The sequence below is a fragment of the Somniosus microcephalus genome, chromosome 7 (genome assembly GCF_052327205.1).
Source record: "Somniosus microcephalus isolate GS21.2 chromosome 7, FLI_Smic_1.0, whole genome shotgun sequence".
NCBI classification, from domain to species: Eukaryota; Metazoa; Chordata; class Chondrichthyes; order Squaliformes; family Somniosidae; genus Somniosus; species Somniosus microcephalus.
This window is the reverse complement of record NC_140993.1, coordinates 178,533,872-178,561,803: the sequence shown is the minus strand read 5'-3', so window position 1 is coordinate 178,561,803 and position 27,932 is coordinate 178,533,872. Positions and strand designations below refer to the sequence as shown.

At 40.0% G+C, this 27,932-nt stretch overlaps 1 protein-coding gene across 2 annotated transcripts; it reads right to left on the bottom strand.

The window, feature by feature from the left end:
* Positions 1-3,513: 3,513 nt before the first annotated feature.
* On the bottom strand, positions 3,514-26,133 carry gata6 (GATA binding protein 6). Of its 2 annotated transcripts, none has more exons than XM_085993276.1 (7): positions 25,915-26,133; positions 23,331-24,240; positions 15,310-15,521; positions 8,783-8,908; positions 7,463-7,550; positions 7,246-7,367; positions 3,514-4,568 (listed from the first exon to the last, which is right to left on the bottom strand). In XM_085993276.1, the coding sequence occupies exons 2-7, from the start codon at positions 24,202-24,204 to the stop codon at positions 4,506-4,508; spliced, it is 1,485 nt and encodes a 494-aa protein (XP_085849402.1). In that variant the 5' UTR covers positions 24,205-24,240; positions 25,915-26,133; the 3' UTR covers positions 3,514-4,505. The 2 variants fall into 2 exon arrangements, with proteins under 2 accessions (XP_085849402.1, XP_085849403.1); XM_085993277.1 differs by having other exon boundaries at positions 15,355-15,521; positions 25,915-26,130.
* Positions 26,134-27,932: the final 1,799 nt, after the last annotated feature.

The window sequence follows — 27,932 nt, the reverse complement described above, 5'->3', positions numbered from 1 at the left end:
TAAGGAAGTGGTAACAGGGCACTTAGAAAATCATAATATGGTTAGGCAAGAGTCAACATGGCTTTATGAAAGGGAAATCGTGTTTGACAAATTCATTGAGTTTTTTGAGGCTGTAACTAGTAGGGTAGATAAAGGGGAACCAGTGGATGCAGTATATTTGGATTTCCAAAAGGCATTCGATGAGGTGCCACATAAAAGGTTGTTACGCAAGATAAGGGCTCATGGGGTTGGGGGTAATGTATTAGCATGGATAGAGGATTGGTTAACTGACAGAAAACAGAGAGTAGGGATAAACGGTCATTTTCAGGTTGGCATGCTGTAACTAGTGGGGTGCCGCAAGGTTCAGTTCTTGGGCCTCAGCTATTTTCAATCTGTATTAATGACTTAGATGAAGGGACCGAGTGCAATGTATCCAAGTTTGCTGAGGATACAAAACTAGATGGGAAAGTAAGCTGTGAGGAGGACACAAAGAACCTGCAAAGGGATATAGACAGGTTAAATGACTGTCAATAAGTTGGCAGATGGAGTATAATGTGAGGAAATGTGAGGTTATTCACTTTGGTAGGAAGAATAGAAAAACAGAATATTTTTTAAATAGTGAGAACTATTAAATGTTGGTGTTCAGAGAGATTTAGCTGTCCTTGTACAGGAAACACAGAAAGTAAGCATGGAGGCACAGCAAGCAGTTAGGAAAGCAAATGCCATGTTGGCCTTTATTGTAAGGGGGTTGGAGTACAAGAGTAAGGAAGTCTTGCTACAATTGTACAGGGCTTTGGCGAGACCACACCTGGAGTACTGTGCACAGTTTTGGTCTTCTTTTCTGAGGAAGGATTTACTTGCCTTCGAGGCGGTGCAACAAAGGTTCACTAGATTGATCCCTGGGATGAGAGGGTTGTTCTATGAGGAGAAATTAAATAGATTGGGTCTATACTCTCTGGAATGTAGAAGAATGAGAGGTGATTTCATTGAAACATATAAGATTCTGAGGGGGATTGATAGGAAAGATGCTGAGAGATTGTTTCCCCTGGCTTGAGAGTCTAGAACTTGGGGGCATAGTCTCAGGATAAGGTGTCGGCCTTTTAAGATTGAGATGAGGAGGATTGTGAATCTTTGGAATTCTCTGCCCCAAAGGGCTGTGAATGCTCAGTCATTGAGTATATTCAAGGCTGAGATAGATTGATTTTTGGACTCTAGGGGAATCAAGGGATATGGGGGTCGGGCAGAAAAATGCAGTTGAGGTCAAAGATCAGCCATGATCTTATTGAATGGCAGAGCAGGCTCAAGGGGCTGTATGGCCTACTCCTGCTCCTAATTCTTATGTTCTTATTGAAAACCATTTTTCTCACATTTGATTTGTACCTTCTTTAACATGTTCAGTTGTCCTTTGTTGCTCTTTTATGAATATAAATATGGTGTATGGCATTGTCTAAACCCCTTAATTATGTAACTTGCTTTATAAACTTCTTCAAGGATTGCATCTCCATTTACCACAGGCCCTATTAAATCCCATCCTATGCTACCTAGCTTTCACCCCATGGAGCACTGGGAGAGCTCTATCTGCACATTTACCACAAACCAATGAAGGTGAAACTAAAGCTTTCTAAACATTTGTTTACTTAAATTAACAGCATCAGCACCCTTATAATTCTAGTTCTGGTATTATACTGTGTGGCTATTGTAGATTTTGAACCATAGTTGGAATTTTAGAAATGCATTTACACTATCTGTAAATCTTATGTAAATGTGACAAATCCATAACTGCAATATTTCTTTAGTACACCAGAATATAGTCGGTGTGGCTGTTCTAAAAGCATGATGTCAAATCAAACTACAGTTACCACTATAATGTCATTTTTAGTTAATTGCTTTATATTGTAGGTAATCTTTGTAAATTTCTTGCACAAGTTTTGTTACTGCACATCATATTGTGCATTTTGTAAAGCATGATATTAGTTTTCACTACATTTGAAAATTAGAAACTCAGCTTCTTTTAGCTACTATATTCTAATCATATTTTTCATTTTTTAATTCTTTGTGGACAAAAAATATTAATTAAAAAACAATACAAAAAATATCCTGTCCAAAATCTTTGTGATCAAATATTAATTTCTAATAAAATGACTTCATCAGCAGACTAGGACAATATGGTGAAGATTTCTTAGTAATGCTTAGCAAAACTGTAGACATGTTTATAAAGGATATTTTTATGATTTAGTTGCACACTAGGGAAATGTACCCCCTACAAGTCTGAAGTTTGTTCTTCATATTTCTCTGGGAGATTCAGTTTTAATATCACTAGCTTATGCTATCACTCCTCCCTCTAAAGTTATTCAGAAGATTTTTTGCTTCTTTCAAGAAACATACAATGCAATTATGTCATTTGTTTTGTAAATATCATCACATCACTAAAGGATTGCATTGCTTGCACATAGGGACATCTTGATGTATAACACTTCCAAGATATTATTCTTTAATAACAAGCATATAAAGAATCAAATACGGAATTGAATAGAATCAGTTCTATTTGTCTTGAATATTGGGCAATGTATTCGACAGCACTGCTGGCAATACAGAAAAAAAGTGCATGTACAATTTTCAAACGTGAAAGACATTTCTGCCCACTAGTCTTTCATTCATGGCTGGGGGCAGGTCTGAATATGCTAGTAACGTGTAGCATGCATTGCTGGAATGTATGCATTCATAACCCAAAAGAATGGTGGCAGCTGTTTGCATTGCCACACTAGCTCCAAGACCTTAGTGTAAAACTAACTCTTGGAATGTTTCTCCAATGCCCTGTAAACAGCAGTATCCCCTCATTTACTGGCAGCAGAATTGTGAGGTTAATGATAAGATGTCACCTCTTTGTGCCAAACTGTATCATATTTAATTAATGCCATTAATTAGAGTTGATGAACTGTGGTTGCCAAGAAAACACATGCATTTGCTTATATCACAACGAGAGTCATAGAGATTGGAGTCATTACAGCACAGAAGGAGGCCATTTGGCCCATCGAGTCCATGCCGGCTCTCTGTAGAGCAATCCTCTAGTTCATCTATCTCTGATATTTCTGTATTTTCTTTAAGGTTATCTGTTTAAATATATTCAACCCACACAAAATAAATGGCCATTATACTAAAGTCACATAAAACATAACATTCAAATGTTAAATATAATACCCAACAAGCTGGACAGTGTCAGTTGTGGTTACTAAGCACGATGAAACCATAATACAGAAATCCTTATTGTTAAACAGATAATTCTGACTCCTTTGAATTTGAATGGTATTCCAACATAAATCCAAACAAAAAAACCTGTTATCTATTGCATAAAGACATACAAACATAAAAGACCATTGTTCTAGTGAGACTTAACCCTTACTAGTTCACAAACACAAAATATTGTATCTTTGTTCTTATATGCCTTCATCAGAAATCTGATAGGATCATTCCACATTTTACTGACTACTGTTTATAACTAGTAATAGAACAATGAAGTATAAGGTAAAGCACCAATAATATTTTCGAAAAAGGACACCTTTTAATCTGTTTTCAAGGAACAAATAACAATACAAGCAATGACATACACCTTTAAAAATGCATGGACCGGCCTAAACACCAGCTTGTCTTTTTTATACACTTTGTATTATCAAAGCCAAACAATCCTCAGACAATTGTTTCAGAAAAGTATTTACATTTCATCACATAGGTAGTAAAGTTTGCATTTCATTTCGTCTTGCATATATTTAACCTATAGCCAGGCGATATTTTTGTGTTTTTCTTTACAAAACTTACAAAAGGTAATGCAACAACGAATTTACCTGAGAGGAAATTTGTTCTTAACATAATGTTTCTTTTCCCAAACTACCAAAAAGACTATACAGATGATTCTTAAAACACAGAAAATGAATAAAGTATCCTGTTGCAGATACTGACTTAGCTATCGTCTTTAAATTACATAAGTACCATTAACTTAGAAGGTTTACATTCATTGCTAGAAGAAGGTTGTTTAATTTTGAACCATTTTGATTTAACACTGATTGTTGCAATGCTAATTGCATTTCGTTTTATACAATGAAGTTGTTAATATGTGGAAGAATACATCCGCTTGTTACCCTGTTTCAAAAACATTGACCAGTATCAAGTCAATGACTGCAATGGGAACCTTCAGAATTCACATTGCATCAACTAACCTTCATTGTCAGTGTGTCATTTCAAACATAATTTGTTTCCTTACAGGTCGTTGTAGGAACAAACTGGAACAGTAATGTGGGAGGCTTGTTTCCATCAGTCATGCTGGCAAAAATTAGGTAATGTCATATGACTACAGTATGGAACATGCCTCAGCTGTTTCTTTGCATCTGGATCATCTGTATTCTGAAAGTACTCATTACAGCTTTTTGTTAAATAAAACTAAACGATCCAAAATAAACAGGCAGCTTTACTGGCTGCTGGAGGACGTGCCTTTCCTTGGAGATAGGGAAGAAATTATGTTCAGAGATGTGCTGTTATCTGACTCCATGGAGCTGTTCATCATCAGTCCACATTGGCTGCTGGAAGGGTTGATAGTCCTGCAAAGTTGGAGTCAGTAGAGAGAAAGGAGTAAGAGAAAGTTTGGCAAATTGCCTCTTCAATCAAAGCTTGTAAAAACTAGGAATATTTTGTCCACTCTGCTATTTTTACTGCTTGTGATTTTTTTTTCTTCTTTAATTGGCAAAACATCTGAAAATTTGAAAAAGGTGAGGGCATGATGATTTAAAAAATATATATAAAGAAGGGGTGTCAAGTCTATCAATATCATAGTACCCCACCAATCCTATCTGGCAGAAACACAAATCTCAGATACAGAGCTTAGATTTACTCCTGCATAGCCCTACTCTTGATCTGCAAACTTAAGTGCACTGCTTTCTGGGCTGTTGCTTTCTCCTTGGCCTGACATTGCTAAGACAGACTAGTCAACAAAGATTAGAGAAAGCACTAGATTACATCAAAGCTGAGTGGCTTGTTGTACCATAGCACATAGCCAAACAAATGTGCTTGGCTTCAAATAAAAATACGAAATCATTTAGTGAGGGGAAGGACTTACACTGTTTTCATCAAAGGTTTGACATTTTTTTCTTTAATGAGCAGGGTATGTGAGTACACCTAAAGATTAAACAGTTACGTCACTTACCTAGTATTTGATGGAAAAATTATCACAGAGATTTTCATCAGTACTCCTCAGGTGAAAAATCACCTGAGTAGCAGCAAACTTTCTTACAAGTCACAAATTTAGTTGTATATGAAATTGGGTAAGAAGAAGTAAGAGGTCCTTAAAATAGAGTCTCTTCCTTTCTCAAACGTTCACCCAAAGAAAAATCTTGCAAGTGTGCAGGAGAGAGACGACCTGAACCTTGCCCTTTCTAAAGCTGCTGATTAACTGTTCTGACCATGTGAACTGATGGAACATAGAAATTAGCTAATAGAGTTGAACAATTAATCTGATATCTTTCTATATATATACCTACAGAGGAAACATGTCCCAAAGCTGCGATAAACTACTTAACCACATTATAAAACCATGTGGTATCCTGAAAAAATGATTTCTTGTCCTTGCTACTGTAAGGATTCAGAAGATGAAAAGATCACAAGATGAATACAGATGAGGGAGGCCATCAGCCAAACCATCTGGAGAAACCTATTATCTGCCAATCACAACATCCAACTGTCTCTTAAATGATTCCAAGGGGGGAAAATTTGTTAAAGCACTAACCCCGAAAATTGGGGCGGTGCGTTCTGCAGTGCTATGCACTGGGCCACGTAGCGCTGCCGCATGGAAGGGCTCTTCCCCTCATTAAAGGGGAGGGCCCAAGCCCACAACTCTGCGGGGCCCTACCTGGGCCTGGGGAGCAGGGTGCTATGCCAGCAGCCCGGCACACAAGAGGAGTGCCGGGCTGCCAGATCGCGGCATGGACCCCGCATTCAAAGACGCAACAGGCTGCAACAAGTAAGTCGGCCGATTTTTTTTCCCTGCCCGCCACCTCCCCTTTAGTTAGTGCCCTGCGAGCTTCTTGCCACTCCATTCCCACCCCCTGAATCAGTCGCTATCATCGCCCGGCGCAGATTATGGGGGCACGGGCCAATTTTGCAGGCAGGGCAAAAATGGGGTGCTACACACAGTGATGACATCGTCATCGCCTGCGCAGTGGAATGGGGCACTACCGGTTACCACCATCACTAAACTCCCGCTGAATTTAGCGGGAGTCGTTAGTGGCACCGTGCCCAGGCGAAAGGTCGTTTGCGGCCCGGCGCTAACAGGAGGCGCAAATGCACTGAATTTCTAGCCCTAAGACTTTTGCCTTTACTCTCTTTACACTTCGGTGACCAATACACACGGTGCCTTTGGATGAGGATTGTCTACAGTTCCAATGTGACATCCTTCAATTTATACTCCACCGATTTAGCAATATAGTTAAGCATTCTATTATTTTTCTGATTGCTGCTTCGCATTGACTGGACATGTTATAGGCAATGTTCCCCTAATTCACAGTTTCATGCATGCGCAAAATTTAACATTGGAAATGCTGGTCCCGGGCTGCACGGCCATGCAGCTTAGAGGGAATGTTGGTTACAGGGTGAGATTTCTTGATAGGGTGAGATGAAGTAAGATGGGAGGAGGCTCGCATGGAGGATAAACATGGGCATAGACCTGTTGGGCCGAATGTCCTGTTTCTGTGCTGTAAATTCTATGTACTGCTAAACCCAATTCTGCAAACACCACTTTTTCAAATTTAACTTAGGTACTTTGACACCTTTCATATTCCGTGCCTCTTTTTAACAATGTGCTGTACCTTACGTTTATTATATTAAACTTAATCTGTCACTTCCTGCCCACTTATAGATTTTTATCTCTCCCATTTTGTAGGCTTTTGACTACCTCATCAACTTAATACACTCTCCAAATTTGAGCAGTTTGCAGTGGCTCTCTGAATCAAAGTCATTGCTGTAAATTTGAAATGATTACCCCCCAAAAAAGTTATCGAAACAACCCCAAGGATCTTTTACATAACTCTGCCACAAAGCCTTCCCCCCATAAAAACACCATTCCAAAATCATTTTCTTTTGCTTGCGAGTATTATTCCGATCTCAGAAATCCACCTTTTTGTTTCTATGACCAAGAATTTCTGGCTGTATGGATAACTTCTGAAAAGGTATTCAGTTTTTATGGTGCAGCATAGAAACAGGAAAGGTTTGCTGTGCAAAACTTACCCCTGAAGCTGCACCTGTGGTCTGGCCAGAGGGTGAGCCGCTTTTCACTCTGGGTATCTCCTCTTGATTAGATGTAGAAGACGATGAGGAAGTTGGAGTCATTGTGACTGTATGGCTTGTGCCTGCAAAATATTTTGTCAGCCAGTCAGTCATCTTGTTGAAGGTGGTATTTTATATTTATTTTCAAGGTCCTTTCAACTAGTAATCTCAGACTCACTTGAAGTGCTCTTGGACTTGTTTAAATTCTTAGGTTTTCTTTTTCTAGTCTGGATTCCTTCTTTCTTCATTGCCAGAGGCCGTGGTACCTATTAGTATGATTGAAAATATGTTTTTAAAAATTGCAACTAATTATGTAATGACCAACTAAGAAATAACATAATCAACCATTTTAAACTGAAAATTTTTCATTTTAGCAGACTGTGAAATGGATAATGTTTAAATGATTATATAGTTTTATGTTAATAAAATAACTACATTTCATTGTTACATATAATGGAATATTACCTGTGTTTTTTCAACAATTAGGTGCAATAGATACAAAATAATAGAATCTAAAGCATGCATGTCTTAACAGGAGCCAAACAAGTCAGTGTAAAACATTTTCTTTATCTCTTGATGCTATTAGTATGTGAGGTATACAGTTACCAATTTCAAAACAAATCAGCTTATTTGTGTTTTCAACTGATGAGAAACAATCATTATACAGTTTACACATCCACTGATGAACAGCAAAATCTTATTCCATCTGGAGCGAGTTCCTAAAAATTCTTCCAAGGTGGAGAACTCTTGGGCCTAGAAATTGGGTTGTGGGCTCGCCAGGGCTGTAGCGCCAGAAATTTTGCGCCAGCGTTAATGCGGCAGCGCCCGACGAAAATTCGGTTGCGCCGGCCCCAGACGGCGGCGGGCGCTAAAGGAGGGTTTTAGCGCCTGAAAATGGGCGTTGAATTGGGTTTCCCGGCGCTAATCCCCCGCTGCGGCACCCGATGCGGTGCGGCAGGCTGGGGAACTGCAGGCCTCCTCCTTCTGTTAAGGAGGAGCTGCCTGCAGCCGACAACTGTCCGGCGGATTCCCCCGACATCTGAGCCCGGCACCTCGGGGAAGTGCCGGGCTCGCAGCACACACTCATCAGGGCCGCGGGGGGGGTGATGCAGGAGTCCGGGAAGGGAGGTGCGGGCAGGCGGCCACCGGGAACGCGGCCGGCCGCCGCTCCACCTTTATGCGCCGGCGCAAAGGCGTGTAAGAACACTTTGCACATTCGTTAGTTGCGCCTGCCACGGGCGAGGCGGGCGCAACTGAATTTGGGCTTGGGGCCGGGTTACCACGGCAACCGGGATGCTGCGCACACCAATGACGTCATCGGTGCCGGCGCAGCGCTACCGGCTAATGCCGATGGTAAGGCCCAAGTCAATTTGCAAAACGGCTATAAGTCCGGCGCAAGGCCCTCTAGCGCCACTAATTGGGCGCTAAGCCCACTCAATTTCTAGGCCCTGGTGTCTATATTAAATTGGTCTCCAATGGAAAGAAGAAGCTAACGTACCCCATGAAGTTTCATGTAAAGCCCACAAGCATTGCAGACTGGCTCGCCTTCTGCATTCCTGCGCCATAAAGTGGTGGTGGTTGTGTGACAGTTGGCACAAGCCAGGCCAATCCGCCTGGATGAAGACTGTAAGAGAATGACACACAAATAACCAGACCATTATAATCATGATGCACAAATAATTGAAGGTTACAATTATAATATAGTTATAATTGCTTACAGTTAATACCATCACATTGGACTTCAAAATTGCTCAGAAATTGGCTGCAAAATTTAATCTGGTGAAGCAGGGCCAAAACTTAGAAATTATTTCATATTCAGACAGTTTATGTACCTCCAGAATAATGGGGTGGAGTAATAATCAGGCTGATGCAACCATTTCTAAATGTTATTTATATATTGTGCAACACTAACTTAATAAACGCTACATGTGGAAATATTTTATAAGCTTTTTATTCCACTAGTGAGGTTGACAACAAACCATAGGCAAGTTACACACAGGATTTGTTTCCAATCCCTCCACTGGAATTACAATGGCCCGGAATTTGCGGTGGGTAATCACGATGAACTACCAGCGTTCACCATCATTAACCTCTAAAACTGACCACAACTTCAGGATTTAGCGCATGTGTACCTAACCGCGGAAATCCTGAAGTTGCGGTCAGTCATTCACTGCTCCTATACTGGCTATGCTGTAGACCACCCCCCCACCCCCCACCACCCACCACACCCCCCACCCCCACATAGCCGGCAATTAGTGTAACCTGTGAAGTCAGGGAAACTGATGAAAACTTGGGCTTTTCTGTGGTAATATCACTGTTAAATACCCCATTAAAAGTTAAGCCTTGTTGGAATAGGTGTAACTGGGTTTTAACAGTGTATTGACTGGTAAACAAATGTTCTGGCCCTGAAAAACTAATTTTGATATTTGTAGAGTGTCAAAATTTCTCCATTATAATAAAAATTACAATTTTTAAAAGTTTTTTAGTAATTGTAATTTGTATTATAGAACAGTTGTACTGTTTTGGCATTGCAGCAATATAGAATGTACAACATAGCCAAGTTGGTTTGAGTTCAGGCTTTGGCTACAGGTGTGAGGCCCCCTCCAACAAGCAGTCTCACCCCATTTCACCTTCACACCGGCTACAGTAAAACCCAACCAACAGGCATACAAGCGTATTATACTTTAAAGTGTAAGTTTGAATAGCTTCCAGATGGCTGAATAGACCACATTTATGTTTTAATGACCCAGAAATTGATGAAAAAATTATGACACGTTCACAGTACATGCATTTATTAGTGCGGAAAATAACCCAGCAATTTGTGGTGAAGAAGAGATAAGCCATGAGATGAGTTCTGATTCACTACAAATTACTGGACAATTTGCACCACTCTGCCATTAGCCTTGCCAAATCCGAAAAAATGACCATCTCGCTGTGAGCCTCCCCAAAGTGTGTCATGAAATTGCTAGATTTGCGTGGTAAATATGAATGAATCTCGCCACAGACATTTAGGGCTGGTAATTCATGTCATAAGGATCCTGTTAATTACATGATTTATGGTCTTGACATGCCACTCCACCTTGGAGGCCCAGAAAGGGAACAATGAAATTGTATCGCTCCCACAAGTTTGTTTCTAGATTTTTTAAATGTTCAATTTAAAATTTTTATTTTACTTTTCCTTTCTGTCTCATTTTACTCTCTCTCTCTTAATCTAATCTTTCTTTCCCTTTCTTTATTTCTCTTTCTGTATCTAATTTGACTCTAATTTACCCTATTCCTTGTGCGTCATTCGCTCTGTTTCTTTCTCTATCCTTAAATTTCATTGGTTAAGGAGATAGACCATTGGACCTGACGTTCTCAAGGTGCCCTGTTGATGCCACCGCACATTTATCAATTCGCATTTCCAACAATTTGTGGTGCAAAAGTAATACGATCGGAAGGATGAGGTAAAAAATCCAATTCGTGGTGCTCGACCCAAGATGCATCACTCCAGCAATTTCTGAGCCTTTTAAAGTTAATAAACCATCAACAGGACAGAAAGCTGTCCACTAACATTAAAAATGTAATTGACATTCAGATAGCTGTTAGTCGAACACTTTCAATGCGTTTCAGAACACATGCTGAATTTTGTGTTTCCCCCGATTTGAGGGTGTTTGAAGTCTGCGGTAGAGCGATGCTATTATACTACCACTGCAAAAACAACATGAAGTATTTTCAATCTGACTCCCAAGCTTGCTCAGCAAAGAGGCATGAGACCATCTCAATAGCCTCACACATCTTGGACTTGGGAGCAGTCCAGCGCAAAACCAATGTGAAAAAAGCCCATGCCCTGCAATGAGGTTTTGTTCACAATGGTCATATTTTCCTGTAGCAGGGCTATATGCAGGTACACATCTTATCCGAGAGCAGCTCACTGCACGTCTGTTTGTAAACCATGTCCCTTTATCGCTGACCTTAATTTGAGGCATGGCCGGAGTTTAAATTGAATGTGACAAACTCACATTGCACACTACAAATGCTGGCCCGAGATAATTTTCTGTGGTACTGCATAACAATACCCTAATTTAGTGCTGCCAGCTCATACTGCTCTAAAGGTACTGCTGTAGAACTGCAGCCGACAGTATAAGATGAGTACCTACATATAGTACTGGCACTGGAAAAGTAAAGCCTATGTAAATAAAAATTAATTCCACAAGTATATGCTGTAGAAAGGATGAAATATTTAGAGGTGAGGGTGAAGAACATGCAGGTTACTTTATGCAACATCAGAATAGCCTATGTAGGGTATATACAACAAAGGCATCCAGGTATCGTTTCATCTTACTGAGCAATATTTGCAGGAGTTAGAAAGAACAATAAAATATACATTTCAGCAGATTAAGCGATATTAAATAGATGGTGTAAGTATCCCACTCCAGAGACTTGAGCACAAAAATCTAGGCTGACACTACAGTGCAGTACTGAGGGCATGCTGCACTGTCAGAGGTGCCATCTTTTGGATGAGACATTAAACTGAGGCCCTGTCTGCTCTCTCAGCTGGACGTAAAAGATCCCATGGCATTATTTTGAAGGAGAGCAGGAGTTATCCCCGGTGTCCTGGCCAATATGTATCCCTCAATCCACATCACCAAACAGATTAACTGGTCATTGTCACAATGCCGTTTGTGGGAGTTGCTGTGCTAAAATTGGCTGCCACATTTCCTACATTACAATAGTGACTACACTTCAAAAAGTACTTAATTGGCTGTAAGGCACTTTGGAATGTGGTCATGAAAGGCGCTATATAAATGCAAGTCTTTCTTTTCTTTCTTTTATTCCTTTTACTTGGATACCTTGTTTGTTATTTCCTGTTTTTAGTGGCCTTCGTGTTAAAATACCCAACTGCCATAAATCTCCCCACCTAGTGACTCCATAGAAACAGAGAAACATGGAAGATAGGAGCAGGAGTAGGCCATTCGGCCCCTCGAGCCTGCTCTGCCATTCAATGCGATCATGGCTGATCATCCAAATTCAGTACCCTGTCCCTGCTTTCTCCCCATATCCCTTGATCCCTTTAGCCTTAAGAAATATATCCAACTCCTTCTTGAATATATTTAATGGATTGGCCTCCACTGCCTTCTGTGGTAGAGAATTCCACAGGTTCACCACTCTCTGGGTGAAGAAATTCCTCCTCATTTCTGTCCTAAATGGTTTACCCCTTATCCTTAGACAGTGACCCCTGGTTCTGGACTCCCCGATCATCGGGAACATCCTTCCTGCATCTAGTCTGTCCAGTCCTGTCAGAATTTTATAAGTTTCAATGAGATCCCCTCTCATTCTTCTAAACTCCAGTGAGTATAAGCCCAATCAACCCAATCTCTCCTCATACGTCATTCCTGCCATCCCAGGTATCAGTCTTGTGAATCTTCGCTGCACTCCCTCCATGGCAAGAACATCCTTCCTCAGATAAGGCAATCAAAACTGCACACAATACTCAAGATGTGGTCTCACCAAGGCCCTGTACAACTGCAGCAAGACATCCTTGTTCCTGTACTCAAACCCTTTCACTACAAAGGCCAACATACCATTTGCCCTCTTAACCACCTGCTGCACCTGCATGCTTACCTTCAGTGACTGGTGCACAAGGACACCCAGGTCTCGTTGCACTCCCCCTTCTCCCAATCTATTGCCATTCAGATAATAATCTGCCTTCCTGATTTTGACACCAAAGTGGATAACCTCGCATTTATCCACGTTATATTGCATCTGCCATGCTTCTGCCCAATCACCCAACATGTCCAAATCATCCTGGAGTTTCTCAGCATCCTCCTCACAGCACACAGGACCACCCAGCTTTGTGTCATCTGCAAACTTGGAGATATTACATCTAGTTCCCTTGTCTAGATCATTAATATATATTGTGACTAGCTGGGGTCCAAGGACCGATCCCTGCAGTACCCCACTAGTCACTGCCTGCCACTCGGAAAAAGACACGTTTATTCCAACTCTTTCCATCTGATGGGGAAATGTAAGTAAATAAATGCAATGAGAGGCCAGATAACTGGTGCGGAGCATTAACGGTCATGGTTAACGGTGGTTTCCGAAACCTCACAAATATCAATTTGGATATCTATCAATCTAATGAGAGAGCAGATTAAAAGATTAGTGCCCAAGTGGACCAATAATCTCACCCTTTAGCAGCCAGGGAGGCTGGAACATTTCATACATTTACAGTTTGCAATTGAAGCCAAGGTATCTTTTATTTCGATTCGCTGGCTGGAGATTGTAGTAAATTATTAAACTCTTGAGTTCCAGGGTCACGCCTCCCCCCCCCCCCCCTTCTGAATTGCGTCATATCAAGTGCATCATTACCCGGAAAATCTATAGTTTAAAAGAGTCTCGGGTGGACGTTCAAAGTTCACTTACGAAGAATGGGGTGGGTCTTAATTGTAGGTAAAGTTTCAACATTTTAAATTGTTATTACTTTTTTTTAAATTATTGACGCGTTGCCCTTTTGATCCAGACTATGAATTAAAATGCCATCGTGTTGTGGTAGTATATGGGAGCAAAAGGCACCCCGGAGTCCCACTGCAGACCCTATCCCTAATCATGGAAAGTGACCAGTGCCCACTCACTCCCTGGGCAAGAAGGCTGGAGTTCACTCCCTATTGTTTCTTGTCCCTTTTTTGGTCTTAACAGAGGTTGTCGTCCCTTATTAATTCAAGCACAAGAGTATTTCCCTATCGCTTTACCTCAACCCCATCGTGTCCATTTGCCTCATTAAATTAAGTAGCCGTGGGTGCTAATAGTCCTCCCACAGATTTAAAAAAAGACTTTAACGTTGCTTTTTTAACACAACAGTTGAATGAGTCCCCCTTTAAAAAGGGGACCGTCAGTCGAGGAAAGACCAATGATTAGAGAAACTAATCAACACTCTTTAAAAAGTTTAACGCTGTTAACGAGGTTGGGGAATAGATGCAATAAAGGTGATGATCAGATAAAAACTTGGCGTCTTTGTTTGTACTTGCCAGATCCACAATAGTATTGTTTTATCTGCTGCCCGTTGATATATTTAACACTACGCTCGCTCTCTACAGTACCTCGCACGCGAATGTTAACAAATTTATGTCACATGTGGTAGACACACTTAATAGCAGCAGACAAATCTGCATAAACGCATTCAGGACTCCTACTGTGCAAATCACATCTCTCTACCTTTGGTTCTTTCTGGTTACAGTTAATAAAATACATTAATTCGATTTCAAGTAAAAAGAGTATTTGGGTTGTCGAAAGTTGGTTGGCCTAGTTGATTAAAGGGAAGCATTGAAATGCACAATTTTACTTGCCTGGCTACATCTAGAATTAGAATTAGGAGAACTCAGAAGAGCGAGGACCTACATTCAATTCTGTTCTGACTAACAAAGCGAAGTTTCACAGATACTGACAGGCCTGTTGTGTATTTCCAGCAAGTTTTGTTTTTATTTTAGATTTACAGCTTTTGCAGTTTTCCCCTTTTATCCACATAGGGAATAATCTAATAATATCCCTAAAACGATATTCCTGCGCCTTTATGTGAACAAACTGGAATTTTAGAAAACATCAACATGAAAAAAGCAAGTAATAGAAAACATGAATTGGGTTAATACAGTTGATACATTTCGTCTTATTAGTATTACAAAAGCATGTTTTAATACTAATAATGATGGATTTAGTAATAAATACTGGGGTTATAACTACATATTCAAGGGAAAAACCTGTGTTATAGAAGAGGCCATAATTGATAAATAAATGTCTAGGCTGGGTTGTGTTTATGAGGTTGAGTAATAATAGTAGATGCTTCACAATCACAACAATCTTTTAAATAATCGGGTGAAATTACTGGGTGGATCATTAGACAGTCTAATGTGCCATTAGAGGACAAATCCCAAAGGCTGGAGGGGAAACATGCATTTTTTCTGATTAACAATTACTTAACCCTTCCACCATAATCTTGGAAGTATTGCTGCCTTGCAGAATCAAGTTATCATGCATACTTATCAATAGTACCTGCTGTGTCTGGATTGGACTGGCGGGGTTACATAAGCCGCTTACCATTCTCTTCTGAGGTTTGATAAGAGGTCGGCTGAGTCCGTTCATCTTATGGTATAAACCGCAGGCGTTGCATAGGTAATGGCCGGTGCCGTCGCGCCGCCACAGGGGAGTGGACATGGAGCCACAGTTAACACACTCCCGGGCTTCGGACAGCTCTTCCAACAGCTCTGCCATCCACACACACAAAAATAAATAAATCCAAGTTATTGAAATAATTAACCACACACAAATATTCTACCAAAAATTGTACAGTAAGGCTCTAATGAAACTAGATATTGTGAAGGTAGCGTTTTGAGTGATCGGTAAAAGCTTATATTACAATATAAATTAAAAGCTGCGCTGTATTTGTATTTCTTGTTATTTGTCTCATATATATTTTGTATAAGATTTAAATTTAAAATATTGAAAAAGTGAAAACTAGCTAAGGAAATGCATTCCCATGGTTTATATTTGCTCTCCGTTTAAAGAAAAATAGAATTGATATTTTAATGTTTTAATACTTTCAACACTAATTTTACTTTTAGTATATTTGTTCAAGTTATCTCAGTGTATCAGGGTCCTTCCCAAGAAGTCAGAGGAAATTAGGTGAAAATGGGTTTTTTTTTGAAGGAAGTGACCTGGCCACTGAAGAATGAAGAATGAAGGGGTGGATTTGCCGTAACAGATTACCGAAAACGATTCCCTGTTTAGGGGAACAGAAAGAATCTTGTTCTAGGGTTAAAGTTATGTTCATTTACAAACACTTAATAGATACTGAACACATTCGCCTGAAGTTCCTCACTCCACTGTTCTAGTGGCGGTGATAGCCCCCTTAAAATGAATGGATTCTTTTCTCCAGTAAAATAGCTGAGGAAACCACTGTAAGTATACGATAGCATGATTGCAGGGGGATTGATATCTTAGATTTCCTTAATGAATGCCCTGCTTACTGAAAAAGACCGCTTGGACATTGCTTTAAAACGTGGCCTCCCACCTGCCTGGAGTAATACCGCACCTAGTGAGTGCCAAGTCCAAACAGTTTGAGGCTGTATACTGAGGAATATCCCACTCCACTGTTATGCTGCTATTTTTGCCACCCTGCCCACTCGAAGAAAACGCTTGACATCTAGGCGAGCTATAACTGCAGACAGATCTACTGAGCAGCTCGCAAAATATATGCATGTTTAGAATAAATAACACCAAATAGATACCTGATTGACCCATTCTGCTGTTTATTGTCCTCGGTTTGCCCAAATCATTTTAAGCAAATAGGCCAATTTCTTGTTATTTTAGTGGCTACTCATAATTCGTTATCAATTTGTTCTTCCGGTATTACCCCATGGATTGTAGTGAAAAGCAGCGGTTCAATCCTGATTAAAAACTTCCTTTATGTTTATCAATGCAGTCACTGGAAGCAGTGTGATGGGCTGTGAGCTATGTCTGATATATTAGACGGATACACAAAGTTAAGTGTTTCGCTAAATGTATACTACAGTGAAGCTTTCGAAGTTGGATAAACACCCAGCCCCAAATAAGGTGGTTAAGGACAGTGGCCAGACTCAAGAATACCTCTCCTTTGTAAACCTAAAATTCATCTCATTCTTGTTGAGGTATTTTGTCCCTTTTTGTGGAAAACATATGCACCCATAATTTTTAGTTAAAAAAATCCAGTACCAAAAAAGTATCCCAAGAGAGCATAAAACATGTTGCTTATTTTTAACTTTATGTCCGTTGCTTCGTGGTTCGTTTCTTCTCTAGTTTTTTAAATATATAACAATAGGTAAAACCATCTTCGAGAAAATATATTTGCATAAATAATTAGGGACGAAAAGAAAAGTTAAGAATGGAAAATGACCCAGTAATGAAATCGCATAATGTACATCTAAAGACACAGACTACTAGAAAGGCAAAATACTGTGGATGCTGGGAATCTGAAATAAAAGAATAGATTTTCTCTCTCCACGGATGCTGCCTGACCTGCTGAGTGTTTCCGACATTTTCTGTCTTTATTTCATAGACTATTAGTTGGAAACGTCAAAGAGAGAGGATTGGACACCACAGATTGTTCTGTTACAAACCTATAGCGTAACCATTTTGTTCAGCAGCAGAGCATCGTTCGCACTCGTTGCACGGTTTCTATATTCAAAATATATTCTGTGTAGCCTTTTGAGGTAACAGAGATCGCTACATTTGCAGAAATGAGTTTCACTGTTTCCTCTTTGTATATACGGTGTAAATGTATGGATTCTGACCAAGGGTTACATCTGAGCCTGTCTGTTCCCTTCTCAGATGCTGGCGGGCCTGCCCTGGATTTCTAACATGTTGTAAATGTAAGAGAATTACAATCCTTCAGATGGTCAGTATCTTATATGCCAATTTTAATAAAATCCCGCTCTGTAGGAAATTAGATAAAGCATTAGCTTCATTCCACACCCTCCTGTTCCGTCCAATTCTGTTGGAAAACCACACCTGGGCCACCTCTTGTCTGGTTGTTTACTCTTGTCTGGTTTTCAAATGAGGGAATACGCGCGTTTTTCCGCGCACGACCCACAGCCTCGGGCTATAAATCAATCGCGCCATAATGCCATCAAATAAGACGGCTGCACCTTCCTATAATTGTCCTAGTTAATAATGATGAATGCAACAGAGAATCCTCCTGGGATTCATAAACCAAGTAAGCTTTTTTAAAACGAGAGTGTGATTCCTAATAATACTGTGCCATTATAGTCACTTGCTAATTATCCGTACATTTCAAAATTGTGATAAAATATTTAGCCTTTTTTTTTGCTTCCTTCAAATTCTTAAGTTTTTTCTCTCGAGGTTGACCGATCGAGACACAGGGAGAGGCGTCAATCTTGCTGTGTGTGGAAAGGCGGCGTTGCAAAAATGTTGGGAGGATTTAGATGTAACCTGCAAGTCTACACTACAAAGAATTACTTCAGACATGTCTCCCGGATTGATCACTGCAACAAACATCAAAGCAGCGAAAGGAGGGAATTAACCCTTTTTTTATATATATTTCGCAGCAGTTGCTACATAAACGCTGTCTGCAAACAAGTTGCGGTGTTTCCACAGCAGAACGGCTTACTTTGCAGGTTGTTTAAAAGTTAATTGATTTAGCACCATCGTTCCTACATTTACCCTGCTCCTGTAACTAACTGAAGAGATGTAACGACGAAAATGTATCTCCAAAGTGAACTAGTAAATTAACGTCTAGATGCATTGGCAAATGGTGCGAGTTTACATTGAAGCGGTTATTCGAGCCGTCTCGGCTGTATGTGACAAAATAGTGAAGATTGTTGCAATTAAAAGCGACAGTCTGCTAAATATAAGCGGCGAAACACTGCGGATGCCAAAAAACTGAAATAAAGACGGAAAATGCTTGAAATACTCAGCAGGCCAGGCAGCATCAGCCTGCCACACTGCACAGAAAAGCCACATTATTCCAATCAAACGATGAAATATTGTTTTTAGAATATATTATTAATTCAATATTCAAATACGCGACCAGAAAATGGAAAGTTTGTCACTTGTGTTGTAATAGTGATTTTAGAGAGCTGTTACTGTTATTTGACTTTTCGACGAATTCATGTTCCAACGGCAAAATATGTGGCATAAACACATTTTGGATCACATTTTGTAGAGAAGTATGATTGGTTGCAGTTTCTCCGATTTTTTTTAAACTGGCTCCAGCAAGTCACAACTCTAGGAAAGCCTGGGAAGAAAGATGTTTCCGCTTTCGCTAAAAAAAAACCCCAACCGGACGAAAACTTTATGAAGCCACTTTCCATGTCGCTACACAAAGACCCGCAGCCCACGGTGAAAAATCATTGTCATTCCAAAGTGTTCAATTATTACAATATTGATGGTGTTCATCATTAGTTAATTTCGAATGGGAGTAAACTAGGTCACATCTTGTACCTCCATCTCTAGAAATTACACACAATTCATCCAAAAATACGGCATTGGAGATAATTTTGCTAAATTGAGACATATTGTGTTCGCATGCTTTAAAAGTATGATTGAATACAGTGTTCATAACTTTTTGAAACATAACGTGCTCCTCGATCTATAGTATGAACTTGTAAACAGTTAGCCCCTAAGGATTCCGTTTAGAATCAATCATGTAATCATACAATGTCGTATGATGTAAAAATGGCCAAAGACTATCGCGGGATGTTACCGCTACTGTACAAACTTCAGAAAAGCGCTGTCATTTTTGTTAATTTAGCTGATCTAACCACGGCCAGTCGCAGATTAAACTGGATTTTCGCGAAGTTTCGTTTGGTCTGCGAAAAAAATTAAGATTCGTTTAAATAAGAAGTTTGAACTTTAAAATGAATGGCAACAGGTAACTTCTGAAAGTAAGATTGCCAATCTAATTACTATTCTATTGAACATTTTCAATGGTGAACTGTTTGAACAAGTAGAGAATGATATTTATTTTGCTTGATTCGGATTCAGCTGCGAGTCCGATTTGTGTCCCGAACAGATTTTTGATTTATTTATATATATATATATATATATCCGACATCAGCTAGTTTTCTCCTATGACTCTGTTCAAACAGAAGGGGGCCGTGGCCAAAGCTATTAACATAATCAGAAACGGGGCCTAAACAATAATCTGTACAGTGAATGCAGTGTGTTTCCAAAATACCGACCACAGGGACAAACCTGCGCACTTAGAAACCCACTGCAGAATATCAAAAGAGTATCTATCTGGTCTACAAATCGCCGATAAATTGGCGATTGCTTTAAGATTACCGACGTTGGACATCGCTGACGTTCTTACTTTATAAAATATAATTGTGTCCCCCTTGAGAGTTCATTTTCCTTTTCAAATCTTTTCAAATCTTTGCAAATGTTTAAACCTATCACTTCTGAGTTCATATTTAATCACTGCGATTGATGTTAAAGATTTGTCTTTACTGCAAACTGCTATGTCATTGCCTTATTGAAGTCATTTTACCCATTAAAATCTGGTCAGACAAGATAAGAATGACTAATGCCACTAAAAAGGGCGTGTGGAAGAAATTAAACTTTATTCTCGGATTTGCGGTTTGACCTAAGCAGCTGGCCTGTTTTAAAATCGTTACAGATCCGTACTATCGCTAAATGGCGTAAAATAATAACAGGCCTTCCACAAAAGCACCTCAACCCTTTGCATCACTCACAATCTGCAGCGTGGTTGATATTACAATGATATTCCCTTGGCCTCGGAGGTCGATATTACAATGCCAAAAATGTACAATTGATCACTGGCCAGGATTCTGACATAATTTCGCTCTACCCATTGCCATTTTTTGAAGAATTATTTATATTTTCTTACAGCGACATGTTGTTATCCAAGACCTTATTGAACGCAGACTACTTGATTTTTGACATCGGATTGGTGGACTTCTGATTTTAAAAAGTACTGTATCTTAAATGCAAGAAAGAATATCATAATGAGCTCAACGAAAATGATTTTAAAAATTGGCAACAGGATTCAAAGCCGAAATATGTTCCTTTGGCCACTAAAGCGTGCTTATTACAATAACAACTTATATTTAAATAGCGCCTTTAACTTAATAAAATGCCCAAGGCGCTTCACAGGAGCGTCATCAGAAAAAAAAATGATTTCAAGTAAGTTACTTCAAACGGTGACATTTCCATCCCTAAACGTCACTTTCTCAATTTGACACCGACGATTTTGAGCTTTCTATATCTTACCTCGATTTATGTCGTGGAACTATCACTATTCATATTAAAGTAATAACACGTGAACAAAATATGTTCGGGGAGAAAGGGTTACACAAACTCGAGAGGCTAGTTGTGGTAGTAGATCAGTTTTCAATGTTGGCCAATGAAGGGGTCAGGAAAAGGAAATTGCTACTTTTAGTAAATTATCCTCAGGGAAAAAAAGGCAACATGTAATCTCTTTGGTCTTGCTCTTTAATATTTAGATATGAGGAAATTACGAATTCAATGAAATGATCACGGGTCATTGCATTAACCCAGCAAAGCACAAATGGAGGTAAAGGCAATGATGAGACGAATATTGTTATCTGACTCACGTCAAAGTTCTTACGTTTATGTTCCTTTATCTACTGGTTGTTATCTTTGGCAAAGGGGTGGCATTTTTATTCGTTTTAACATAATGTCATTGTTATTTTACTAATAAATAAGAGAGGAATTTTAGGGCCATTCCCGATAAATTGGCGATTGCTTTAAGATTACCGACGTTGGACATCGCTGACGTTCTTACTTTATAAAATATAATTGTGTCCCCCTTGAGAGTTCATTTTCCTTTTCAAATCTTATTGTTTCCCATTGTCAAAGACGGATGGATCTTACCAGGATATGACTAATAAATTATACAGCATTTTGGATTTCGTTTAGCCAGACTGTACGATGTTATTATCACTTTACAATTATTTGGCAAATTAAAACAGGGGATCTACAGGTCCACCGCGTTTGATTTTAGGAGCTCACATGATCATGAAAAGAAATTCAATGTTTTTAAAAGCAAAAAATATCACAACCAGAACTACAATATAATTTTCGGATTATTTCGCTACTATTTGGTGGACTAGAAAACAGAATTACATGTTATATGTGTGTGTATTATACAGATGTGTGTGTCAGCAACCGTTTCAGATACAATCTACTTCACCCCATGTAGGCATCTGTTGAGTTTCTGGGCGATCAATACATGTACATTTCCAAAATATAAGTAATCGTTTAATAATATAAAAGACACTGCAGTCTAATTCAGTATTAATTCCAGGATATGATACACTGAGGATGATTGAAGACTCAAGTGTCATTGCACAGGCAATTCAATGGTGACCTGATACAAGAATATAGCTCCTCACTGAGTAAAAATCTAAAGTTCTTATGATTATTATTTTCTTTTGCTTACCAGAATATGCATTTACGGCGTTCGCAAACTGTTACATTTTTATACAGCTTTGCATGACTTTTATTATTTCCGCATTTTATCCAACAAAATACAGTTACTGCAGAGTTAATCAGCAAAAATCTTCCGTTACAAATATATTCGAATGAGAGCTGTGAGACAAAATGTGTCATTGTGGATTTATCAAAGAGGAAACAATCCTGCTAAATTCATACAATTGGGTGGTAAGTGCTTGACAGGTGGCTTCGCCATTTCAGTTTAATATACTAATTCTGTTGCTGTAGTTTCTGTACGTTTCCCAATTCTGTATTTCAGTATTGTTGGATGTCTACAGATATATAACCTGATGATGTTTCTTCTTACGTTCCATCACCTTTGATAGTCTATGATTTAGATTTACCCGCAACCTTAATAACAATGTTTTATCTTCTACATTGTTCTTGAATATACTTGTATGTTAGCAGAGTTTGACATATTTAATAATTTATAATTGTTCGACACTTTTAATAGTTTGTGGTATTAGATGCTAATAAGTTAATCTTCACTGAACGAATACACAATAAGTGAACTAATCTTAAATTATAAAGCTCCCATTTTATTCTGATTATCCGCTGCATTGATTCTTGCTGACTTTGTGACTTTTACCTGTAAGTTCCTACCACTGTTTACTGTTGATTACATGATATATGTTGTCCAAGAACACTGGCTAAATTACAGTCACATATTATGAACACCTGACTCCTACCTTTTCTACTAGACTACACCAAGAGGAAAAGTAATAACAGAACGAAATACTTTAGTTCCATTGCTATTAAACGCGAGGCAGAAAATCCTTAGCTGTGAACGCTCCTGAGAAATCAAAGAATGTAATGAGGCCAGGTATTCGCAATAGGAACTGATCAATTTCACAGGCGAGAGAAACATGCTAAACTACAAAGTTTGCAAGATTTTTCAAGTCAAAGAACAAGAATACAATTTCAGGCTGTAAACAGGCCCACGAGGGTGGAACAAATATGAATTGATACGTAAATGACTGCCGGTTACAATGCAAAAGTAACACACGGGTCGTTTTCAAACACTGAGAGGGTTGACTTACCTCCATTGGGTCCCCGGACAGGTATAGTTGTAGGTCTGCTCTGCAAGCTATGCAGCATTGAGTTTTCAAAAGACCCTGCAGTCCAAGCCGAAGTCAACTGTGGTCCAACGTAAGAAGTGTAAGGGCTGGGGTAAGATCCATTAAGAGGCCTGGCCAAAGGGCTAGTGTACTGATCTCTGCCATTCATATTCAGACTGTTACTGTAGGCGGAATCTCGAGCAGCTCCGTTTGAAATTGGTGGGCTCGGGGAGAAGGAGAATCTGCTGGAAACCATATGATGAGGGCTGCTAGAGCTATAGGTTGAGCTTTCTGTGGCAGGCTGAGTCCAGACCGAGTGGTTAGTAACCGGGTGACTCTGTTGGCTCGATCCGCTGCCCTGGAGATAGGGGATGCTCTGGATCATGGAGCTAACCCTGGTGGTAGGAACATAGACGGGAGAACTTGTACTGGAGTGCATGAAGTTGTTGGGAACATCGTGCGGGTAGGTACTCGGACCCTGGGCAGCTGCCACAGGCAAACTTTGGTACATTTCAATAGATGGATGTGTCACAAATTCCCTCTTTATTCCTCTGGACAGGAACAGTTTGCCTGTTTGATCCAGATCCGTAATAAAAGTTGCGAGCTCTTCCGAGCTGTGGCCAAAGGGGACGTAGGCGTCTACTGACCTCCCTTGCAGAAGGTGGTTCCTATCAGTGTCCAGATTGGGAACCGAGGATCCCGCTAATCTCAAGCTTTCTTCTGATCCCGAGCTTCCCTCTCCGCCACTGTGGTGGCGACCAGCAAATTTTAGGTAAGGCTGGTCAGCCGGTGAGCTTAGCCCGTTTGATGTTATGTGTTTTGCCACGTTTGACCAGTCGGGTTCATTCAGGTCCATCCAAGTTCTGAGGAGTCCAAACGCCAAAGTGCGGTCCTGGAGATCAGCCCAAAAGAAACACACAGTAAGTGTAAAGAATCAATAACAGAGAGAGAGGGGGGAGAGGGAGGGAGGTAGAAAAACACACACAGCAAGAGATCCATTCTCCAGTTAGTTGCTAATTAAATTAACTCAAGTCTCGTATTATCGTACCGTCGCCCACCAGACAAAGGGAACAATAGTATCAGACACTTAAATATCTTTTAAAAAAACAAACCGTCCGAGCAATTTGGCGTCTGTTCTTTTTCAACACAATGTAATGTGATAAAATGGTTAGAGTCGAAGAATCATTGACCTACTGATTTTTTTAATGTATTAAAAGTAACTCACGGCGTTTCTCCTTTGGGAGACTCTTTATGCAGTTACGCCGAATACGTCGTTTTAAAGCTTTATGACTTTTCAATGAAATTTATTTTTTCTCAAAATTGCAGTGATTACAATCATGAACTAGTTACTAGTGGCTTTTTAAATTAGTCCCGATATGAAGAAATCACTGGTGTTCAAAGTAGGAATACAATTAAATCTAAAAGACACTGGGTTATTGGAAAGTGAAAACGTCCAGTTTAATATCAGAAGTTACAAATGATTATCTTGGTGACCACACGTGGCTTAAATCAGACTATTGTAAAGTGTCCTTATGAAATGCAGAAGCTTGTGGCATATAATTCCTAGAGTCAGCCAGAAGGCAGTGGCGCTTCTCAACAAAGTCAACCAGACATTTTAAGTGTTAAATTTGGCTCCAACTGTATTGACTCCCCGATACAGCGTGGGGCTCTGCATTTAAATTAACTTTACATCAGATATGGAATATAATCCTTTTGTTGCTCTTTAACAAACTGTAGCATGATCCTAAAACAGCCGGCGCCCATGGGTTCGCCATAGACTGAAAAAAATCAACCCCATCTTTTTAAAAGGTTAGACGGCTTTAAAATTAAACAGTGGGAAGTTAAAATTCCCATAATGTTAACGGAGCGCGAGGGAGAGGATGTACTGTGTAGCAACATCATTCCACGCAGACTTTTCCATTTATCATTGTACGTTTTACCCACCTGGCTTACAGACATTGATTTTTACACGATACCAATCGGAACCATCGCAAAGTCTGCCTTTAAATTTTAGGTTTAAACAATCATTAGCATTCCTTCCTAACCGAGTCCACAAGACAAGCGTGTGAGGAAACATGCTGCAACCTCGCCTCTGGCGTCCCCCCCCCCCCCCCCCCGCCTTGTCCCAACACAGCGTTATTTGAAGATTTCAATTTATAAAATGATATTAACGTAGGTGCTACATTAAATACGACCTAACCTGTCCTTAGAAGTCCCTGTTAATAACTAGACACCTCGACGGAACTGATCGAGACAAACCGGCAACTTGTAAACGCGAAAGTAATTAGTTTTCCATAGTAGCGAAAGCGCTGAGGTTTCTAAAGATAAGTTCGTCAGAAATTACAGAAACCACACATCGATATAGATAGGCCCAAAACGAACAGTAAGTAATATGTCTTAGTTACGCCAAGCTAGAGTAAGATAACTCCGAGATAAGAACTATAATAGATAAGAACTAAAGGCACGATAAATAACCACAAAACATCCAAGTACTATCACCGCCGTCATTCTACACTTGAACCAGACCGCTCAGCATCTGAAAGAGTGCGGAAAGAAAGGTGCCGACCTAATAGTGGTTTGCCATCAGTTAGGTGTTTGCAGAAGTCCAGTGTGTCTTAAGACCAGTGTGTCTAGGTGCTGGGTGGTAGAGTGCGTGTCCCTGCTCTCTGCCGGGCTATTTGAGAGGAGGCAGCGCCTTGAACACAATTCACTGGAAAACTGGAGATCCTGATTGGATTCACACAGTGCTGACTAAACACAGACTCTGCAGCGCCTCCACAGCGGTGCCAGCCCTAACATACACCATGACCCCAGCAGAACTAGCCCACAGAAAGACAGTAAGCGCTCCACACGTCTCGCTTATATCTCCAGCCCCATAGATAGGTAGAGACGGGGAGACTGAGGGAATCAGAGACAGGGTGCCAGATAGAAAGAGATAAATAGGGAGAGAATGTGAAAATGATTGAGTGAAGAAAGGGACAGCAGACTCTTTGAACTCCGATCTTATACACGCTAACTAAAAGTAACACATTATAGACTGCCTTCGGGGAGAAGAATGTGACACCGACTTAAAACTCGTGTAGACATTTTGGAATCGTGTGCTAAATAAAAATATGCATTCTAGTGCGTTGTTTCAGGGCTGGTAAATACACATTGCACCTGTCTGGTTCTGTCGATTTCAGTAGTTTTTAGGCGCTAACTATTTGGAACGAATACGTTTGAAGGCATGTTATGCAACGTTACGTAGGCGCTAACCATGCCGCTAGTTTGCTCTATTGCTTTGCCTCCATTATCTTGTAAAAGATTAAGCGGCCCCCGCGGGGAGAAAAAACGTTGCACGGTTAAAATAACTCGGTTGCCCTGAGGTCAGGTGTGCAGTTCGGCATTCAGATTTCTTTCATCAATCTGAGCCAGCCGGCGGAACTGCCCGGCTTTTGGAGAGACCTCGAACTGTATTAGGTACACGGATGTCTGCAATTTCAGAGTGAAATAAAAGCACCCATAAAAAACCCAGCACAACTTCACCAAAGGCAACCGCTTCAAGAGGTTTCTGTTTAACGGGTTTATCCATTTATTTTACTTTTGTAAACATTTGTGTAGAACCAGTGTCAGCAATGGACAAGTGAATAGAAACCTTTCAAAACAAAACAAAACAGGGAAACAACTAGGGAAGTCTCACCTGTTCCAGTCAATTACAAGCAGATCCGTGGTTTACTATAAACCAGGACTATATTATTATAACACTACCAATGTATTCATATTTTCAGAATACACGTAGCCTGATTTCGATCTTTCAAAATCCCTTCAATCCCTTTCTGCAAGAGTTTTCAGCCTCTGTGCTTCTTACTGACAGCAACCCTGGCTTATTAAAAAGCATCAATGCAGCTACTTCAATTGCCCGCTGGAATATCCCACACAAAGCCCGATCGATACTGCCGTTACACTTTCAGAAATATCGATATTCAAGCGCCACCATATCGCTGGTAATGTGGACATTTAATTCCGACACTTAAGTGGTTTGCAATGCGGCTACCATTATGCAATAGTCGTTTTCCGAGACATGCTTTTGATTTCGTTATCAGTTTTGAAAAATCCTTACGTCCAGTCCTGCGAGGGAGTTACAAATCTTTCTGTGTCGCCGCTTGTTGCATAAGAAGCACTTATTAATTAATAGTCTGTCCTGTTAATTTGTCTGCGACTGCACTCGAACCATTTGTAAAGGTCTGTCGGTTAGCTAAACCATCTCGGCGTCAGGGGCCTGACACCTTCCATTGCCTTACCAGGGATCCTGCTTTCAACCTTTAAAAGTAAGTGATAATTTACTCCCGGGATTCATTACACAAACTGCACATTGAAAAAAGTGCAAATTGAAATAAACAATTAGTCAAATAATCACGTCAGTGACTAAGTGGCTTTGATTGAAATTGTGGGACGACAATAAATATATAAGGCTGACTTGCGTCTCCTTGGTGAAAATAAGACAGACCTGTGCGTTGCGATCTGGCTGCATTATCAATAGACCACTAATCAGCAATGACTAGTTTATTAAGTTTTTAGAGGTAACATTTAGATCACATTTTCAGC